This window comes from Colletotrichum paranaense, assembly GCF_030867605.1.
Source record: "Colletotrichum paranaense strain IMI 384185 chromosome Unknown Scaffold_11.1, whole genome shotgun sequence".
Lineage (NCBI taxonomy): Eukaryota > Fungi > Ascomycota > Sordariomycetes > Glomerellales > Glomerellaceae > Colletotrichum > Colletotrichum paranaense.
In genome coordinates, this window is record NW_026848969.1 from 1,453,974 (window position 1) to 1,472,919 (window position 18,946).

At 50.0% G+C, this 18,946-nt stretch overlaps 8 protein-coding genes across 8 annotated transcripts; 2 read left to right on the forward strand and 6 right to left on the reverse strand.

Moving 5' to 3' along the window:
* Window positions 1–278: 278 nt before the first annotated feature.
* Window positions 279–1,730, forward strand: CPAR01_12814 (uncharacterized protein; the record flags this gene model as incomplete). The annotated part of the gene is made up of 1 exon (XM_060497069.1): window positions 279–1,730. The coding sequence occupies one exon, from the start codon at window positions 279–281 to the stop codon at window positions 1,728–1,730; it is 1,452 nt and encodes a 483-aa protein (XP_060344602.1).
* Window positions 1,731–2,150: 420 nt separating this feature from the next.
* Window positions 2,151–2,445, reverse strand: CPAR01_12815 (uncharacterized protein; the record flags this gene model as incomplete). The annotated part of the gene is made up of 2 exons (XM_060497070.1): window positions 2,151–2,179; window positions 2,247–2,445. The coding sequence occupies 2 exons, from the start codon at window positions 2,443–2,445 to the stop codon at window positions 2,151–2,153; spliced, it is 228 nt and encodes a 75-aa protein (XP_060344603.1).
* A 1,106-nt stretch (window positions 2,446–3,551) lies between these two features.
* Window positions 3,552–4,102, reverse strand: CPAR01_12816 (uncharacterized protein; the record flags this gene model as incomplete). Its single annotated transcript, XM_060497071.1, has 2 exons — window positions 3,552–3,903; window positions 3,957–4,102. The coding sequence occupies 2 exons, from the start codon at window positions 4,100–4,102 to the stop codon at window positions 3,552–3,554; spliced, it is 498 nt and encodes a 165-aa protein (XP_060344604.1).
* Window positions 4,103–5,031: 929 nt separating this feature from the next.
* CPAR01_12817 (uncharacterized protein) lies at window positions 5,032–5,524 on the reverse strand (the record flags this gene model as incomplete). Its single annotated transcript, XM_060497072.1, has 3 exons — window positions 5,032–5,190; window positions 5,263–5,289; window positions 5,354–5,524. 3 exons carry the CDS (start codon window positions 5,522–5,524, stop codon window positions 5,032–5,034), a joined length of 357 nt encoding a protein of 118 aa, XP_060344605.1.
* A 2,982-nt stretch (window positions 5,525–8,506) lies between these two features.
* CPAR01_12818 (TAM domain methyltransferase) lies at window positions 8,507–10,200 on the forward strand (the record flags this gene model as incomplete). Its single annotated transcript, XM_060497073.1, has 8 exons — window positions 8,507–8,632; window positions 8,691–8,725; window positions 8,810–8,895; window positions 8,965–8,987; window positions 9,046–9,182; window positions 9,433–9,570; window positions 9,667–10,086; window positions 10,137–10,200. 8 exons carry the CDS (start codon window positions 8,507–8,509, stop codon window positions 10,198–10,200), a joined length of 1,029 nt encoding a protein of 342 aa, XP_060344606.1.
* Window positions 10,201–10,484: 284 nt separating this feature from the next.
* CPAR01_12819 (glycosyl hydrolase family 18) lies at window positions 10,485–11,950 on the reverse strand (the record flags this gene model as incomplete). Its single annotated transcript, XM_060497074.1, has 4 exons — window positions 10,485–11,482; window positions 11,544–11,593; window positions 11,667–11,740; window positions 11,795–11,950. The coding sequence occupies 4 exons, from the start codon at window positions 11,948–11,950 to the stop codon at window positions 10,485–10,487; spliced, it is 1,278 nt and encodes a 425-aa protein (XP_060344607.1).
* Window positions 11,951–13,654: 1,704 nt separating this feature from the next.
* CPAR01_12820 (aspartic proteinase) lies at window positions 13,655–16,483 on the reverse strand (the record flags this gene model as incomplete). Its single annotated transcript, XM_060497075.1, has 2 exons — window positions 13,655–15,633; window positions 15,907–16,483. The coding sequence occupies 2 exons, from the start codon at window positions 16,481–16,483 to the stop codon at window positions 13,655–13,657; spliced, it is 2,556 nt and encodes an 851-aa protein (XP_060344608.1).
* A 1,211-nt stretch (window positions 16,484–17,694) lies between these two features.
* Window positions 17,695–18,053, reverse strand: CPAR01_12821 (uncharacterized protein; the record flags this gene model as incomplete). The annotated part of the gene is made up of 3 exons (XM_060497076.1): window positions 17,695–17,763; window positions 17,822–17,866; window positions 17,949–18,053. 3 exons carry the CDS (start codon window positions 18,051–18,053, stop codon window positions 17,695–17,697), a joined length of 219 nt encoding a protein of 72 aa, XP_060344609.1.
* Window positions 18,054–18,946: the final 893 nt, after the last annotated feature.

Below are 18,946 nucleotides of genomic sequence, written 5' to 3' on the forward strand. Positions count from 1 at the left end.
AGGTATCAAGGGAGCCGGTGGGCTGTCAACAACTCATCAAGTAATGTTACACAGCCACAACTTCGTCCAGGCTTAGCGCCACCTGCGCCACTGCGCTAACCACATTGTCGCTGCCTGGCGCGATGTTCGTTCCTAAGTGCTTACGGACTGTGCCGCAATCCACGGCTTGCTTAAACACAGCGGTTTTCTCGGGTTTTCAAGCCATCGATGGTTCTTTTCTCTCTAGACCCATCAGTTGATTCATCTTTGAGCGAATAAAGATTTGGATTGAAGCAATTATGCCTCCCACGGAAAGGAAGAACAACCTCGATCTTTCGATACAGCTCCTCCACCCAGAAACGCCCCTTCACGGAGGCAGTGTCATTCTCGGCCACATAGTTCGCAAATCGCACATCGTCGCCGCCAACGCCACAGTCCGCGTCCGCCTCTTCGGCCGTGCGAAGGCAAAACTCGTCGTATCCCGCGGCAATAACCAAAAGAGCTACTACCGTTCCCGTTTCAACTTTTGGCCTGAGAACGCCGTCGGCGATGTAGTCCACCGCGGACCTGTCCACGTCGCGCCCGGAGCTGGGAGCCAACCTGTATCATGGCCTTTTGCGCTCGCATTGCCGACGCATACGGATGCTAGGGCTGTGAATGCCTGTGGCGGGGAGAGTGCCAAGGAGGCGTGCTTTTTGCGCCCCAACGTCGGGGGTCATGCTGGCCTAGGGCTACCCGAGCAACCGCTGCCGGGGACATTTCATTTCGACGGGTCTGGGTTCAACAAGAGCTGGCATGGTTTCGTCGAGTACTGGGTTGAGGCCGAGCTGGCGGTGCATGGGAAAAGCACAGTCGTAAAGGCGGCGATGCCTGTCAGAGTATTTTCGCCTCCGGTGCCATCGCCAATGATCAGCGACTTTAGGCTGGAGAGGCGGAACAAGACTGGGTGCGTGAGCAGTCAGCGGTTGCTACCAGGAATGACTGACGCGGAGCTGTCGTTCAAGCAGAAGACGCAGAAGTTCTTTGGCTCATCCAAAGTTCCCACCTTCCACTACACGCTCGATGTGCAGTATCCCACGGTGATTCAGCTAGGAAACGAGGCGACCATCCCGTTTCTGCTTCATCTGACACCATCCAGGGATCGGACGTCGGAAATTATTGAGGATGTACCGCAGACGGTGACGATAGAGCAGCTGGAGCTGGAGCTGCAGACGACGACGGGCATCATTTGCCCCGGAACTCTTGATCCTCACGACGCAAACAAGACGCGGAAGCTCTGCTTGGCGCGATTGAAGCATCTCTTCCAAGCCCAAGATAGCACCATTGTTGTCCCCTCGGGTCCTAAGGAAGTTCCTCTAGACCTTGGTGCTGTCCTGGATCTGCGAGTGGACGCGCTGGGACGACTGCTCCTCGGTCAAAGAAACGGTGCAGGTTCGTTTGGGCAGACGGTCGTGCCTACCTTTGTGACATATTGCTTAAAGGTTGAGCACGTGTTGCACTGGGAGGTGAAGCTGTCGGTGGCGGGCGAAAGCTGGAAATGTGAGGGAAGTCAAAAGTTGCTTGTTCTGGCACCAGATGAGGATACGGCAAGTGGGAGGACGAGGGCATCTGCGGTAGCTTCGTCATCGATTGCACCGCCGCCGCCTGTTGAAGAGGTTCCTGCTTATGATGGGCCTAGCGAGGCAGCTCCAGCATATGAGAAGGTTGTGGGCGGTGGGGAAGAAGCACCGGCCATTGGGGGAAAGTCTTGAACTTGGGATAAGATGCAGAAGAGGGAGAGACTAAGAGGAGTTCATGGTTGAGAATCGGGGGATATGAAACACATGATACCCATGCAACGGCGGATTCAGTTGGAAGAGTCTACATGTACGTACCCTAGATCACGAAGATTGAGTATTATTGATGGCAGCACTGGATCCAACGCGGAAAACCTCAAGACTGTGTGATATTTTGCTATCGGGTATCTGAGCTAAAACTAACAACGACCTCGAGCCGTGAAACAACGATTTTGATTGCGAACAATCCTCGATAGATATAAAAGCCGTGGGAGAGCGAAAGCGAACTGAGAAGTGGTTTGTGTCGCACTCGGGCTCGTGGAAAGGTTCTCAAGCTGGGATGGCCAGCTGGGAAGACATGATCTGGTGCTATTGCTCGATAGCTTTTTGTTATCTTTACGCCTGGAAGACTCGTGCCTCGAGTGCTGTACGGGTCCTCTGTCAGTAAACTTCTCCTCGACGCTTGGCTTCAAAAAACCAGAATCAACTCACATCGCTCCTTCGCAGGTCTACAGCTTGAGCATACAGCCCGATAACATCCGTCGATAATGTATCGTTCGGCACCGGGGTTGGTATCAGAGCACCAGTTCAAACAAGCTCCAAAGTCGGTCCCAAACGTGCCGCACTCTCCGGCCGTGACCGGCACGACAACAATAGCAGCGAAGAAAGATGCGGCGAGTGCGAACTTCATTGTGATTGAATTCAATAGTGCGAAGTTAAAAATCAAGCTTAATGGAAAGCACCGAATTACGGCAGAATCTGAAAAGAAATAGCGATAAGGAAAGTTTTTTGGCTGAGAAGGTTTGATTGACTGGGGAAGAGGGAAAGTATGTCTCTCTTTTGTAAAGATCTACATCGACGTTGCGTGGCTCTTTTTTTCCCAGTCAGCATCATTCGCGTTCATTATTAATCTCCCTGACACTTGCAAATACTCGGGCGGGTGCAGGACACACGTGGAGTTTCATCCCGGAATAGAACCGGAGCAGGCCGATCATTTGGAAACGACCCAGTATCACGGTCACAGATCTACAGTGCTCATTGCGAGCTAAGATGAACGGCGCGCCAAGTGCTGCTTGACGTATCATGTGCATAGCAGTTGATCCATTATACGCGGGGAGTTAACGAGCGCCGTGGGCACACGAATCATTTCCTAGTGGGAACTCCTTCCCTTCTGCTAGAATCGAGTGGCCAAGCTGGAGTCTGAGGGCCCAGGAGGCTGGTTAGACTGAACTTTAAACCTGAGTTGACAGGGAAGTTCGGATTCTGTAACGGGTTCGAGTCAGTTTTTGGTGCAAGACAATACGCCGCACGATGAGGAAGGCCTCATCGTGACCAGGGGTTCCGTCCGAGAGACCCGTTACGAATTAATATAATCTCCTTCGCGACTGATGATTAGCCAATGGAGCGAGAGAAAGAAGCGACATTGATATGATCAGTATTCGTCTAAGTGCTTGGGGCTCGAGCATTTCGGACTCTCTTTATGACTGAAGTACCTGTAGCAAAGTTCACTGACTTCGGAAGCCCTGATATAGGGTCCTTCATAGGCTATGCATTGAGAACACGTATATCAAGCCAGGTGTGCATGCCCAAAGCTGAGAAGCCTGGAAAATTGTTTCATTTCGGAGAGGCTACGGGGTTCAGCATTTGGCTGAGCAGACTTCTGGCAACACGGGCAATGAGTTGTTCGCAATCCACAAGATGCTCTTTAGATGAATAGTCACGTCCGATTAGTCAATTCCTCCGCATGAAACTGAGCTTGCTCAACACTATGTGAGGTACACAACATTGGCAGCGAATTTAAGCCTTTCCGATATTGATGCTCACCGTGTCCGCAAACCCTCCCTCCGGAGCATTCACAGTCCAGACCCTGCCTTCAGACATGATGTAATTGGTCAGGTACTTGATGCCAGCGGCAAAGATGCTAACCGCCTTCCTGTCATTGTTGTTGGTCAAGACAATGCCCTTGCAAGTATAGGTCCACACGTTGCGACTGCCCTGGCGAACCCATCCACCGACCATGTGGAAGGAAACAGTGACGCCCATGAGCAGAAGTGACTTGGGAGAAGCAACTCCATGAGGAATGGGTATGCCGTCAATGCGCTTCTCGAGGGCCAGGGAGGAAGCGACTTCGTCGTTGGATCTGACGACACTATCGAGATGTTAGACACGGAATTCAAGACATAGCACATCGAATTGACATACTTGGTTGCATCGGAAGACTTGATCTCGGAGCCGATGAGCTGAAGTGAGCCTTTAGCATCTCCTTCGGAAGTGGAGAAATGCTCGACGGGAGGGACAGCCAGGGCCGTGACGGCGGTGGCAAGACTCAATGCTGCGAGGAACTTCATGGTCGTAATCTGAGTGAAGGAATATGAAGGTCGAAGTGGAAGCGATATAGGTAGGCCGTGGTGTCCAAAGTCTTCAAGGCCGGGAGTTCCAGAGACTTATACCGTTTGATCAGAGAGGGTAATGCACTTGCAAGTTCAAGGAAGCTGATGGATCTGCTAGACGCTGTAATAATTACGAGCCTGTACAGCTTCTCATTCGAATGAACTCGAGAGAAAAGGAATATCAATAACACAAGCTTTCGATAGGGGAAAGTCAATCCGCCCGGTGTCGGAATTTGGTAGTTTGAAAGTTGTGGCCTAGTAACCTCCGTGTCGATCAATATGTCAAGCCAACAAGTCCGAGGTGACTGGACCGGAGACTTTCGCAGTGCACCAGTGGACGAGCGAGGCTTGCCTTGATCAGTATTGGGCCATAATGATTCAGACTTGATAGTAATTTCATTTAGCTTACCTTTCTGACGAGATTCTGCTTCGAAAGAAGTAAGTTAAATTTACGCGTAATGAAATGCCGACTTTTCTCTTGAGTCGCGTGCCAAGTTCCCCTTGATCAAATGATTAGTTGCAAGGTTGACTCATGGTTATTGAGAATGCTCCGCCGTTGCTGAGCACGACGGTGAAATACTAACATGGATCGACTGAAAGAACTTTCAGGATTCAATATCAGATAACGACAATATTTGTCTGTCAATATCCTCGAATCCTCCTTTCAAGACTAGCCAGACGATTTTGAAAACTTCGCGCGCAAATGATGAGTATTGGTTTTATGTGTAAGGTATGGTGATTATGAATCAGTATAATTTAGGTACTTAGGTACGAACAGCAGCAATGATTCGGTTTCAAGGCAATCAAATATTCTATGTCTGAACAAAGTCCTCCATTCCCCTATCAATTTGGGCGCTTACAGAGTTTCAAAAGTCTCTTGAAAAACTCTATCGCTTGCAGAAGCCGTGGCCAGACTTGCCAGTAATCTTAGGCTGGGTAGAGTCGATAACATCGTTGGCGACGGGGTAGTATCCATCACGAGCCTGCGCCTCGCAGACGCGGTTCCAGTCATCGCCATCAACGCGCTTGTGGGAGAACCACTTGCACTTCAGTCGCGAAATGTTAGCATCAGACCTGACTATTGTCACAGGTGTTGTGGCAGGAGTGAATAGACTTACCCTGCCCTGACCGTGGTTGTAGTTGGCCTGTGATTGTGTTAGTCAATAATTGCCTCCGCCTTGGAACTTCGGTTTCCGAGTATATACAGACCTCGCCCTCGTAATTGTTCTTGCAGGCGTTGAAGGTGAGCTGCCAGTCATAGGTCCAGCCTCGGCCGTTCCAGGTGCTGCAGGAGCATTCGTAATGAGGGTCCGCGGCGACGCCAGGGGCGAAGAAGGCACCAAGAGCGGCGAAGAGAACGGTTGAGGCAGAGAACTTCATCTTGGCGATTTGGATCAGGATGATGAAATATTGTCGAAGTGATAGATGGTTGATGATGAAGAAGCGATGATGACGATGAGGGTGGTGATGAAGTGATAGCAAAAGAACGCCGGACAGTTGCCTCTTTATGTTCTTCAATGGCAGTCATATTACACGGGAATTGTAATGTAGTTTCCTCCCCATACGAAAAACTCAGAATAATTGGTAGCAAGTAGACTTGACTCGTCCCGCGTCAATAATCTCAGCCGGAACTTCCCAAACACGCCGGTCGCGAGACTGTCGACAACCTCCAGACCTGGTCTCATCATAATTATCCATGTTCTGAGATAGCAAAGTCTTCAGAACACGAGATAATTCTTTATTTTAGTTTACTAGTCTGGCCGGATGATCTCGAGACTTTGATAGTCTGCTGTCTCCAGATGTCCATCAAGGGTTGGGTTTGACGTCAAGACTTGAGTTTGGAAGCGGTGAACCTCGCAGCTCGAAGTACTCATTTTTAGCCGGCTACACCGATAGCCTAGACCTGACTGGCCTGAAATATGGTCTGGAAAGCATATTTAGGCAGCGTGTTGAGGTATTCGCAAGTATCGATGTTATGTCCATTCACCTTGCCTTAGCTGTGATCCGAAGCCTTATGAGTGCTTGTCTTGGGCTCAGCATTGCCACATGCAGCCCCACATACACGGAGATTAATCAACTTCTAATTCAAGTCTGTCAATATTCCCTGACTACGGATTATTTTTGGGTAAGGCGGGGAGTATCACTGCACGTGTGATATCAGTAAACTGTTTTCCCACGCGGTTACATTACACCTGGTGTTCTACATGCCAAACGTTACTGTAGCCATGTCAATTTCTGCCGAAGATTTGGTAATAGTCATGTGTCGACAAACTTCATCGTTCTCATAAATGACTATTGCAAGGGGGTCGGCAGATTTTTGTTGTGGAAACAGTGGCATGGAGCGATCGACATGGGAGAAACGAGTTTACGGCGCATGAGACCCTGAAGACAGGCTGAGTAAAACGACTAGCCACTTGTTAGCCCCGAGAAGCATGTTCCAGATCGTCCTTACGAAATCACGTCGTATTGATGCGCGGTCTTGGCATGCCCGGGCCCAGCATCGCCATAAGTTAAGCTTTCAAGACGATGGAGTAAATCAAACTAGACTCCCAATTCTGCAAAAACTGCCCGTGAATGGAAATGTTTCCCGCACACAACTTGGACCATGTGCCTAACCTATTTTGACCACCATATCCACTTCTCAAGCTGTGACTTGAAACTTCGATTGTGAGTTGGCGTGATGAATTTGACAGGGCTGAAGTTCTCAACGGACACAGATTTACCGAAGGGTATGGTGTTTCCCTCGGACATAGGAAAAATGAGGCTTCCAATTATCCGAGATCATCTTTCAGATGTTTGGTAAGTTGGGGAGAAGTAGGACAAGTTCTGAGAAGACTGGTGCTCCAACCTCTCTTGATCTGCATCTGAAACTGGCTAGAGGTCTAGCTTTTTATGTGGCCATCGAATTGAGTCTCTCTTATTATTTTTCATCTTGTTTTGCGTAAGACCAAATTACTCACCCGTTGCCTATGTTGATGTTTTGTTACGGCATGAATGCCCAATGTATAAGAGCGTTACGGAAGTATGGCGCCGACAAGCCGGCACCAAAGTCTCACGTAAGCGACGTTGATGTGATCGAAAGCTGGCAGAATACCTATCCACGTCTTACCAAAAAGGCAGTGTCAAGCGAACAGACATTTTCTAAGAGCTACCCTTAATACTCTAGGCCTCCTCATGGCCCACGACACAGACGAACATCCTGGGGAGCCATCGTGCAGGGCTAAGCTAGACGACTGGACAGCAGAAAATTGAACCAGCAATCAAATTAATAAAAGAAGCGGTTCTGGTACAAAACAGTCACAAAACAGGTCTCGACAAAAAGAAGTAAAAGACTGAGCGTCAAAGCCTCCGTTGGCCCGAAGACTTTTTCGGAGATATTATTTGTTGAGTAGGTACCAAATGGAACCTTGGACGATCCAGAAAAGTCAAGTACATAATCAACCAATGAAAAGAAAATGACCGAGAACCCCACGACGTACGGTACGGAGAAGTAAGGTCTTGGAAAGTTGATGTGTAAGGATGGTTCGGGAACTGGTGGTACATCGGTGGCTCAATGACACTCGACCTCCATAATACTACCAGCTAATCAGGAATCTACAGACCAGGAAATGCATGCCGGCTCAGGCTTTCCTGCACATATACACATTCAGCGATTACACTTTACGTCTTGGTTGTTCCTACTCATCGATCGGAAAGGTCGTGTTGAACGCAGCTAGAATTCTAAGCAAGGCTCATGTCAAAATATCTGCTGATCCCAGACTAAGTACTGATGCATTAATCCAGAGACATGAAGGCCAACGAGAATGACTTTGTTCCGCAAACCGTGCTGGTTTTCAGCGCTTTCAGCAACAGAACTGTGACCTCAATGGATCTTTTCGACTTTGAGAGGCTCGTTCTCTACAAGATGTGTGGACCAGTTTACATCCTTCTCTCCAGTAACATTTCGAGTCAAGATCTCGTCATTTGTGACCAAGGCCACAGAGTCGATAGCCCTTGCAAAGCAGTGCTGATGACCCTTGCATCTGCTCCCCAATCAGCATTAGCCCCTATTTTATGATCCCGCATTGCCAGTGATTGTTATCGTACGGGCCACGGTTGGTGCAAGCACCCGAAAACCCACCTCGATCCTGGTATAGAAGAGAATCAGCCACTTACGTTGCTTCAACAAGCGTTCAACAGAACAACCAACAACTGTTTGCGCCGCCAAGCTGCGGGGTTCATTCTGAACAGCACAAACAATCATTTGAGGAATATAAAGCCGCTCGATCCCCCGTTCAGCGGCTTGAGTATGCCCATTCAGCAGGCGAAAGACAATCCCCAACATCCTCTCTTAATAGATTGGCCCAGACTATTACTTCCGACATGGATGAAACGGCATCGCACACACCAAGCAGTCCAGCTGAGCCAGTCTCAGACCCCGCTGTGTCACCGGCACAAGGCGGTGTTTCAATCGCGGCAGCACCATTGGAAGTAGATGACAACTCTAGCGTCAGTTGCCTGCAAAAGTGTCCGAGAACAACGAGACGTTCGAGCTTACTATTGAAAGACCACCGATGATGCATCTACTATCGACGACCGAATGTAAAGATGCCAAATTCCCTACCCCGCTCCCGAATTATCGTCGAATAAGAGTGATTAGCTGACGAAGGACTCAATTTCTCCTAGCTCTTCATACACAGCCTCTTTGACATCAAGTGTTGTAGACTACCCGGAAGAGTATGGTCGAACATATCATGCTTTCCGGGCAGGATGTAAGTGAGAAATCGAGGATCAAATGTAGCCCGTCCAGCACAACTCACATAACATCCCGACATAAACAGCATACAACTTTCCAAACGATGAGGTACGAATGCCGCAAATCATACCACTATACGGCCTTTCTAACATTGATTGCATGTCAGAGAGAGATGGATCGTCTAGACTTGACGCATACCATGATTGTCAAGACCATCGGCAACAAGTTCTTCCTCGCCCCCATCAAGGCTGAGGTGACGCACCGCATCCTCGATGTAGGAACCGGTACCGGAATCTATGGGTTGTTTGTTGAGAAAGGCTCAATCTTGCATTCTCAGTTTTAATCATGGCTGTTGTCTATTAGGGGCCATCGAGATTGCCGACTTGTTTCCAAACGCCGAGGTACATATACATGAACTGTCAACCGCCAAGGCCAGAAAAAGCTGAATTAGAGACTATGTTAGATATTCGGGAACGATCTGAGCCTGATACAACCAGATTGGTGAGGATTTTGGACACCAGAGATAGGCTGTTAATAGCTAATTTAGAACCAGGGTGCCGCCGAACGTCAGATTCGAGATTGACGATGTCGAAAGCGCTTGGGTTGTCAACGAGAAATACGACTTTATTTTCACGCGATACATGGCTGCTTCAATCGCAGATTGGCCGAAGCTGGTCCATAGAGTATATGAGTGGGTTTGAGACCTCCGATTGCCAGGGACTATTAGCCACAGAGTGGATCGCGTCCCGTTCCATAGCAAAGTTGAACTGACGTGGTCGTGTGCTAGAAACCTCGCGACAAACGGCTGGGCTGAATTCCAAGACATGAGCGTTCTCTACGCGTGCGATGACGGAACACTGACCGAGAAGCATGCAATCATGAAGTGGGACCGTCTTTTCATCGAGGCTTGCAAAATGCTGGGGCGCGAAGACTCCCCTGGCCCCAATCTCGAGGGTTGGGTTCGTGAAGCTCCCTTCAAGAATGTGGTTCACCAGCACTTCAAGATTCCTCTGGGTCCATGGGCCAAGGACGCGCACAACAAGGATCTTGGAATGTGCAATCTTGCTCAAACTCTTGAGGGCCTCGATGCATTCACCTTGAAGCTGTTCATTGGCGTGCTTGGATGGACTAGGGAAGAGGTGATGGCGCTGTTAGCCCAGGTTCGCCAAGAATTGAAGAGTGGTGCTTTCCACGCATACCTTAACTAGTAAGCTGGATTTACCGAGAGAATTAATTACCTTACTGACGGAATATAAGCCACGTCGTTTACGGACAGAAGATTGAAGAGGAAGAGGAAGAGGAAGCAGCTGCGGAGGACTAAGCTGAAGCATGGTATTGTCGGCATGAGACACGCAGAAAAGGTAGATGGAGTGAGGTGGACTGCAACAGATATAATCAATAGGTTAAAGGTAGTGAATTCTCGTCTGATAGTAATTAGAAGACAAGTATAAAAGCTGAGAATCCATATGCGAGCCCGGTAAAAGAAATACTGCGTCATTCAAACGACAATCAAAGAATTCAGGTTGCTCGCAACCCGCTACGCCAAACACCATGTGAAAAAAATGGACCGAAGAACACATGACCTCTACCATCACAAGCTCAACTTCAACCGCCTGGTACACCCGCGCGGATGTTGTCGTACTGACTGTTAGGGTAGCTCAGCTGATTGAGACTCTGGTCCTGGGTGCTCGCGCCACCGAGAGCATCGAAGCTAGTCGCCAGAAGACTTCCACTGTCAGTTCTGTCGCCGCTCGCCTCCCAGAACATGGAACCACCGAGGCCCTTGCCTGTCAGATATGAGACCTTGGTCCGCACCACGGCGGGGGTGTCATAAGAGATGAGCTCTTTGGCGGCCGGATCGTAGCTGTAGGAGGCAACCGCCGTGGCATCGTAGAGCTCGGTGGCGCCGGCCCGGGGAAGAGCCTTGTAGTCCCACACTCCGTTCTCCCAGGAACCGCTCCCGATACCGGTAAACGGCTGGCCGATGCCGTTGGTCTGTTCGAATGAGCGGCCGTAGATGGGCATGCCGAGTACGATCTTTGCGGCTGGTACGCCGGCGGCGAGGTAATCGTTGACAGCAGCATCAGTGGAGAATGGCGTCGACGAGGGGTTGCTCGGGTTCGGGTACAAGTTCGCCTGATGGCCGCTATTGGCATCCCAGGAACCGGCATAATCGTATGCCATCAAGTTGAACGCATCAATGACATCAGAGATCGCTTTGAGATTCAAGACGTTGTAGTGACTGGGGCCAGCAGGTGAAGCAATAGTCAAAAGGTAGTGATAGCCGGGAGTGTATTGGGCGGCGTAGGAGTCCAGCTCGCTTCTGACTGCTTGAAGCAGGAGGACCATGTTAGCTGCTTCGGTGGCGTCGGCTGGATACTCCCAGTCAATATCGATGCCGTCAAAGCCCCAGTCTTTCATGAGTTTGACAGAGGACTGAGCAAAGAGGGCTCGGCCTTCGGGCGTACTAGCGGCAGCGGGGAAGTTGGTCGACCATGTCCAGCCTCCAATACTGAGCATGACCTTCATTCGGCGGTTGGCCTTCTTCAAAAGGTAAAGCTGTTTGACGCAGCCGTAGGCGTTTGTGCCGACATCGTTCCAAGCTAGATCCTCAATGAGTCAGCATGTGTCGGTGTTATATCAACAACGAACAACAAGCCTTACAATCAGTAGGATAGTGCTTCTCCAAATCGGCGTAGGTATCGGCAGTGTAACTTTGAGTGGGTTGGAATGTTAGCTTGCCTGTTCCTGCGCTAGTCATCTAGGTCGAGCTGTGAATTGACCTACACTTCACCAGTCGCGCGAAGATTCATGAAGGCATAGAGGACATTGGTGATCTGTGATGCTGGAAGATTCTGGGGCTGATAATTGCGACCGTATATCGCCCTTGAATGATATTAGCTGAGCTCTATCACCTCAGGTCTAACAACAACTTGCCAATTAGTGAAGTAGACTGCATTTGTGTAGCCTTGGAGACCTCGCTCCGTGACGTTCGTCGGCGCCGCCGTGGAGGGGCGCACAGCTGTTGAAAGTATGCCACCCATAGTGATTAATGATTGAAGAAGCTTCATCTTGAAAGCGGTATGAATTGATCCGTTAAATAATTTGCTAAAGGAGTGAATACGAGAATGTCTCTGCAAGTCAGGTACACGTCACTGGACATGAAGCGATCAACTGATCATATTATACTAATCGAGTCCGTCGATGTTAGACAAGACGCTATCTACAGTAGTCAGCCGTCAAGCAACAATGTCATTGTTCAAGTCCTGACGTCCAGTCGTCTGGGTGTGACTTGCAAACCCGGTCCATTCCCAGCGAAACGTTACGCGTCTTCAAATGAGGTCGTCAATTTTGACTAGGCTTGTAAACCCCTTAGATCCGCTTCTGCGATTCAGTCTTGGTTTGTCGGTCTGTGCATGTGCAAAAATTCGAGCGCGTCGTCTGTTTGTCACGTTCAAGTGGTAGCAATGAAGTTGACGATGACCTGCGAGCCTGGCCGCTCAATGTACCATTAACACACCATAGTCTCTTGTACCCACCCAGAGTACTGGTTGCAAGTAACAGCTCGGAGATTCGCTGTGAAATTCTATGTGTCAAGGGAGCGCCAACACCAAAGGTGAGGATTTGGCGATGGTGCCCGGTGAGTGGCTGGGGGCGAGGTGAGGGGCCGGGGCTAATGCAGGTGGTAGCCGACTTTCCTCTGTTAGCACAACAAGAGAAGTCATTGAGATTGGCTGAGTTCTGATATTCTTCAGGACCTACCCTTGAATGGCCATGTGCCTACAATTTGGCGAATGTAGGGCGAATGACCGAGTCGGGGCCGAATGTGACCCTCCACTGCGTGGGTTTATCGCCCGTTTGGGACAGGCCCAATGTGAGCACATGCTTCCTTTCTAGCGAATCCCCTAAAAGCTATGATTTTCTTATCGCGGTAAGGGAGTTATAGGAGAGACTTGTGACGTGTTTCTGCCAACTATCAATTCCATTGAGTGGGTGTTGTCTTTGATAACTCAAGCCAACTTGCACTGCCGAGACAACTGAACAAGACAGGCTGTCAAAAGAGAGACTGACCCGCAACAGAAACAGCCAAACTCGGTTCAGAGTTACCCCGGCCCAAGCACCACATGAAAAAGAAATCCTACGGAACTCACCATTCCCTTCTGGAAGGTGAAAATGTGATAAGGCGGCAGCGGCACATCACCCGCTCCGCCCTTTCGTCAAGAACGGCTACATCAGGGGCACCCTTATTGATACTAACACCATCTGAGCAGCTGCCATCTGATGTCTTGCATATTGCAGAGTTGTATCGGCGGTTGACCCCGAGGTTTTCTATGCCATCTGCAATGCCCATGAGGCTCTCTCCAAGTGATATATGATCTGCAACGTTGCAAGTGGAAACCGAAGCAGCGGGTGCTCTAGATTAGGATCTACAAGGAGGAACGAACCACCACTCGACGCCAGGATGATACTCGAGATTTAGGCAACCAGCAACTACTACGATGTTGTGAACGTTGACTACCTCCCGAGTCGCTATCCGGCAATCAACTTGCCACATCTCGTGACTACCTTAGTCATGGAAGGAAATCGGTTCGGTCCGCACGTTACTTTGGTTTGCAACTGACGTTGACCCCGGCCTTCGGCAGTATATATCGTCGAAGGATCAGAGTGAGGAGGCAGAAGCGCCATGAGTTTATTGTTTCAGCGATTAAATCCCCTGCTGCGAGGCACGGGCAAATTGATTGTTGCATTAGATTTGTCTGGCAAACGCTACTCTCTCACTTGGCAGTTCCCACAATTCCAGTAGCACGTTGCTCTGCATCTGCATCTGTTACAGAAGGATCTCGAGCCACTGCAGCTGGCGGATGTTGAGGACGCAAGGCTTCTTGAGCCAAGTTGACAGCATTTCCATCGGCGGCCCCGACCTGTGTCTCGCCGCCGGGTTCCACGTCGGCTTGCTTTTCAGCCAGCTCTTTCTGGGCCTTTCTAATGCGACGGCCTCGTCTGATGGCCCAGATAGACAGACCCATGACCATAGTGCAGAAGACACCGACACTGAGGCCGATGGCTAGGTTTGCCTCCAGCGGGAGATGTCCAGGGTAATAGCCATCGCCCAGGTAGGTTGTACCACCGCCATAGGATCCGCCTCCGGAGCCCGAACCCGAATCACCTGTTCGACATTGAGATGAGGTAGATGAGCACCAATCCGGCATGACGCTCGTTGACGCGGGGATCTGAGCTCCGAGGCTTGAGAACGGAACTAGATTTTCCGTCTGCGTGCTGCTGAACTTTGTCTTCGCAAAGCCAATCTCTTCATTGATTAGGTCAAATACCATGTAGGAATGTTTGAGGAATGTATTGCCCAAGGAGTATGGATAGGAAGAAGACGTGTATGTCGAGGTGGAATTTTCCGACTGGACTCCAAACAGGCAGTACTCGGAGGCCGACTCGGTCTCCCAAGACCACTCCGAATGGGACCAAACATCTTGAGACACCACGAGGTCGGCAAGAGCTACATTCAACACAGGTCCCTCCGATCCGTACAGCTGCACAGCCAAGCGACCCGTGGTGGTGTTTTCCGTGCAAGCAATAATCGCGTAGCCGAGGTCATCATTCCAGGAAGCGCCAGCCAGAGCCCAAAGATCTAAGGCTATGTCGTCGGGTAGCACTGATAAAGCAGCATCTGGCGAGAGAAGCACTAGGTCCGAGGTGTCATATGCGTCGGTTTGTTGACGCAAAGATTCTCCGAGAGGCTGTAGGTCATCTGTATCTGACTTACTACCATTGAAGGACGTGATGAAGGTGTCAAATCGCCTGCTTGTTGACCATGACCCCGTTGTGCGCACTGAGAAACGAAGAAGAGGGCCCTCAAACTTTGATGTATCGATCGCACCCAGCAAAAGATTCCCAGACGTGGCGGATGAATCGTCCAGCCAGAGACTGTACGCGGGGGAGCTAATGAGACCATCTTGTACGAGGCGTTCAGGAACGGTAGGATAATTCGAGGTACTGCTCGGGCTCGCGGTAGATTGTGCACTTCCGGTGGTGTTGAAACCCAGGCCAAGGACACCGATCAATACATCTGCCGATTGAACATAGCCCATGATCATCTTGGATATCTGGCTGCCAGCCACGCCTAGTGTGTCGCTAATCCATTCTCCCTTAGCTCGGCCGACCGAGTACCTAGTGCTAAAGTCCTCGGTGCCGGGGTTGACGTAGGTGGATGACTCGTTGCTCTGGAATGCGCCGTATTTGCACGAATATGAATCGAGGTAATAGGCGCTCCTGGTGGAAGAAGAATCGTAATAGTCGCTATAGTTGTAATAGTCGCAATACTTGGCGTTTGGGACCCAGGTGTGCTCAGCCTGCACGGAGACTCTCAAGGAAATATCTTGTGGCGGTGTACCGACAGTGGCGTTGACCAAATAATTCCAATCCGTCACGTAAACATCCATCGCAGAAACTGATCGACGGTCCGCCACGTCCCTGGTTTCGACATTGCTACTGGCCTTCGGCTGAGGTCGATGGGAGAACGGTAGATGGACTTGCGCTAGGGCAGTGGCAGCGCAGCCACTGAGCGCGAAAAGAGCGGACGTCCTCATGACGATGAAGGACAGAAAACGAATGACGGCGATGAAAGGCGCATGGTGGAAAAGAAGGGAAAAGGGAGAACAAAAGGCGAAGGGTGATAAAGGATCAAATTGTGAGCCGATGCGACGAGAATTTCCGGCTAATGCAGAGCCAAGCGGCACAGTATCTTTCAAATAGGCAGCAGAGCAGTAGCTCAACCAACACGAAGGAATACGATGCTGTGGACAGGGGTTTAGCGATATTACGAGGTGGAGTTCCACCGCTTGAATTGGGTTAGGTGATCTAGAATTCACGAACTAGCTCTAGCTAAAATTCAAGCTTCTTTCTCCAAGCCACCATCAATGGGCACCGGCGGTTGGTTCTCAGTTCTCCAAGGTTAGACTTTCTCAAGGTTCCGTCTTCGCCTGAGCCGGCGCGTTGAGAAGCTCCTTTAACTCACCGAAGGCTTTGAGTATGCTCTCCGATTCTCCCTCCCACTTCTTCCGCGACTCTTCCCCGATCTCTCCGTGGCCCATGGCAGCCACCAGATCCGGTCCGGCCCCACCCGCAAAAGCAAGCGCCGGTCGCGTCGGCGCAACCCGGAGTTTCATGCCCTCCAGCGTCTTCTGCGCCTGCGCTGACGCCGAGTTGCCACCCATGATGCCATAGCTGACTACAGCAATGGGTTTGCCGATCCACTCGTTATACAAGTAGTCAATGGCATTCTTGGTGCCGCCAGGCAGGCCGTAGTTGTATTCTGGAACCACAATGATGTAGGCATCGTACTTGGCGATTTCCATGCTCCACGCTTTGCTGTGCTCGTGGGCGAAGTCACCTGCAGCTGGGACCTGGGCGGGAATGATCTGTTCATCGAAGACGGGAAGTCTGAAAGAAGAGACTTCTACAAGATTCAGATCGATGCCATTGGTGGTAGCATCTGTGGTGATGGTGTCTTTCACCAGTTCCGCGACCTTAGTTCCAATGCGTGGGGTTCGAGTGCTCGTCGCGATGACGGCAACTTTCTTAGCGGCACTCATATCAGTGATAGATTGAAAGATTAGAGATCAGAATGTCTGCGATTTGACTGAATTTTGCAGAGGTTCGACAATGCCTGTGTCAGGTTGAAGTTTGATGGAGTGCAAGTACTCGAAAGTAAGAGTTGTTGCATGTTGGCTAAACAGCCTTTTATACCAAAGATGAACAGCCAACGCCATGTGCACCTAAATTGTGTTACTCGCTTCTGTCTCCAAGTCTTGCAGCTTCAGCTCTCACGCCGCTGATTCATAATCAACTCAAGTAGTCCTGTTCCAGTCACGCCTGACCACGTCAGAGAGATAATCACTGTCTGTGTTCTCGACTTCTCAGAAGCACGCCAGACCCGCGCGCATCGGTCGCGAGAGGCGTCTTGAAGTCAGACAGATGCGCAGCCAAAGACTGCATGTACAGACTACCGCTCTCATAGCAGCCTATGAGAGGTGTCTCCTCGTATCAACCCTGTGTGGCTTCTGTGGTGCTTACACCCGCGCGCAGATGTCTACGTTCTTTCATCCCAACTTGGGGAAAGGCGAAACGAGTCGCGTGCGGGGAACGGTAAGGCGTAGCGACCCGCGCGGAGGTTAGTCATCCACACAGAGATACGTCAACGAATGAAAGAGTTTCCCCCGTACAATGTTTCGACGAACCACCTCCACAATCTCCAACAACTCGGTCGGTGCATCGTGAGACTCAAATTAGCGGTGTGCTTTAGGCGTCCCGCGCTGACCCGCCAGCATCTGTGGACCACCAACCATGATCTGGTTAACCCTGCCTCGGTGGCTCAGTGGTAAAGCGTCTCACTCGTACTGTTGTCCATCATGAGAAGATCGGGCGTTCGATTCGCCCTCGAGGCACCATTGCTTTTGGCCTTTTTGTATCTCAGCCTCGAAGATGATCTGCTTCACACGAGAATAGAGAATATGTGCTCAAGATTGAGACAAGGTTCGACACTGAGAATATAAGGAATGGCTTTCGTGTGGTTGGGCTTGCCACTTTGTTTTCGGAATCGTTTTTACCAGGACTGATCTCATGCGGCGGAATAAGAGCTTGATATGTACATTGATTCACTGTTGCTATGGCGTTGACACGATAGACAGAGAGATGGTTTCTTCTCGGCGCTTTGAAAGGCAGATCATGCAGATGCCAAATGGTCATAAGGTCCGCTCCTGCACATAACTTTTTTTCTTTCTCAGTTACATTGTACTGGACTTATTCATGCTGGACAGTACAACGATCCGGAGCAGCAGGAAACAGCGGCATCTCGGCCTGAATCAGGTGTGCACTAGACACAAGTCAGCTATAAAGCCAAACCGCAGAGCTCTTCTGCAGTGAAAACGAACCTTTGACTTGCAGATCGCCCATGGATCAGCGTAATTGATTCTGCACTACAATAAGTGGAATGTTAATACCTAATCTTTCCAGTGCCTGGAGATCATCCAGAATTCAGTGACAAGTGAGCAATCTTACGTCTTCAAAATTGCAGTCTGAGGGAGGGCCAGTGCAAAATTGCGCAGAAACACCCTGGAAGATGACAGCGGCGGCAAGGAAGAGGGTTGTGGATTGGAAGTGCATTATGAATCTGTACTCGGAAAGATGCTTGGTGCAGAAGATTGAGCTCGATAGCCAGGTGTCGAAATTATGGTGATTGTGAAGTGTGATTGATGTGATTAATCAGGTAGTATTGTCAATGTGGATGTTGTAGGACTATTTGTACTTACATCATCTACAATTGGCTCAAGCTCCGCAGTCCGTACAGAGTCAAGAGAGATCCACATCGTAAGAGAAGGTTTTTGGAATGATGTCTCAAGGGAAGAAAAGCTGCAGTGTACGGATACTGGACTTGTCGTAAATAGAGTAAAGGACGTGCCTGCGGAACCAAGCAGCAGCAATTCGCGTGCGCACTAATGGCTACATCCTGTATCTACTATGTCGACTACATATACCTGGCGGATAGCTCCATTTCTTAGTTGCTACCGGGCTTCCATGCAGTGCAATTAAGTTCGCTATTGATAAACATGAGACGAGACCCGCCTATTTTGTAGTTGACTCTGACTCGCTCTCGGCTCAGATGATGGAGTTTGCAACGGAATGCCGGCTTCTTCATACAGCGTTAAAGCATCTGTTGAGCTCCGGCCAACTTGAGCCCTTGGAGTTGAAACGGGATGTGGCATACTGAGGGGAGGCAATGACTCCTAGAGACATTGAGGCGGGTTCAGCTGCGAAGTCCGCCCGTATTTGTGAGTGATGTGGGGGCAGTCTTCTAAATCGTCCATGTTCCCAAGGCTCCGAGTAACTTGGAATCAATTCGACATGCGTTACCCAACATGTGGCTTCTAGGGAACCATACATGAGGTGCTTAAGTTGGGCTTCAATTGGTGAGAGTCAATGTATAGTAGTTTTGTCTATCTACGTAGATTAAATTGTGCCAAAAAAGCACTACTCTATGAACGACCAGAGGAGGAGCA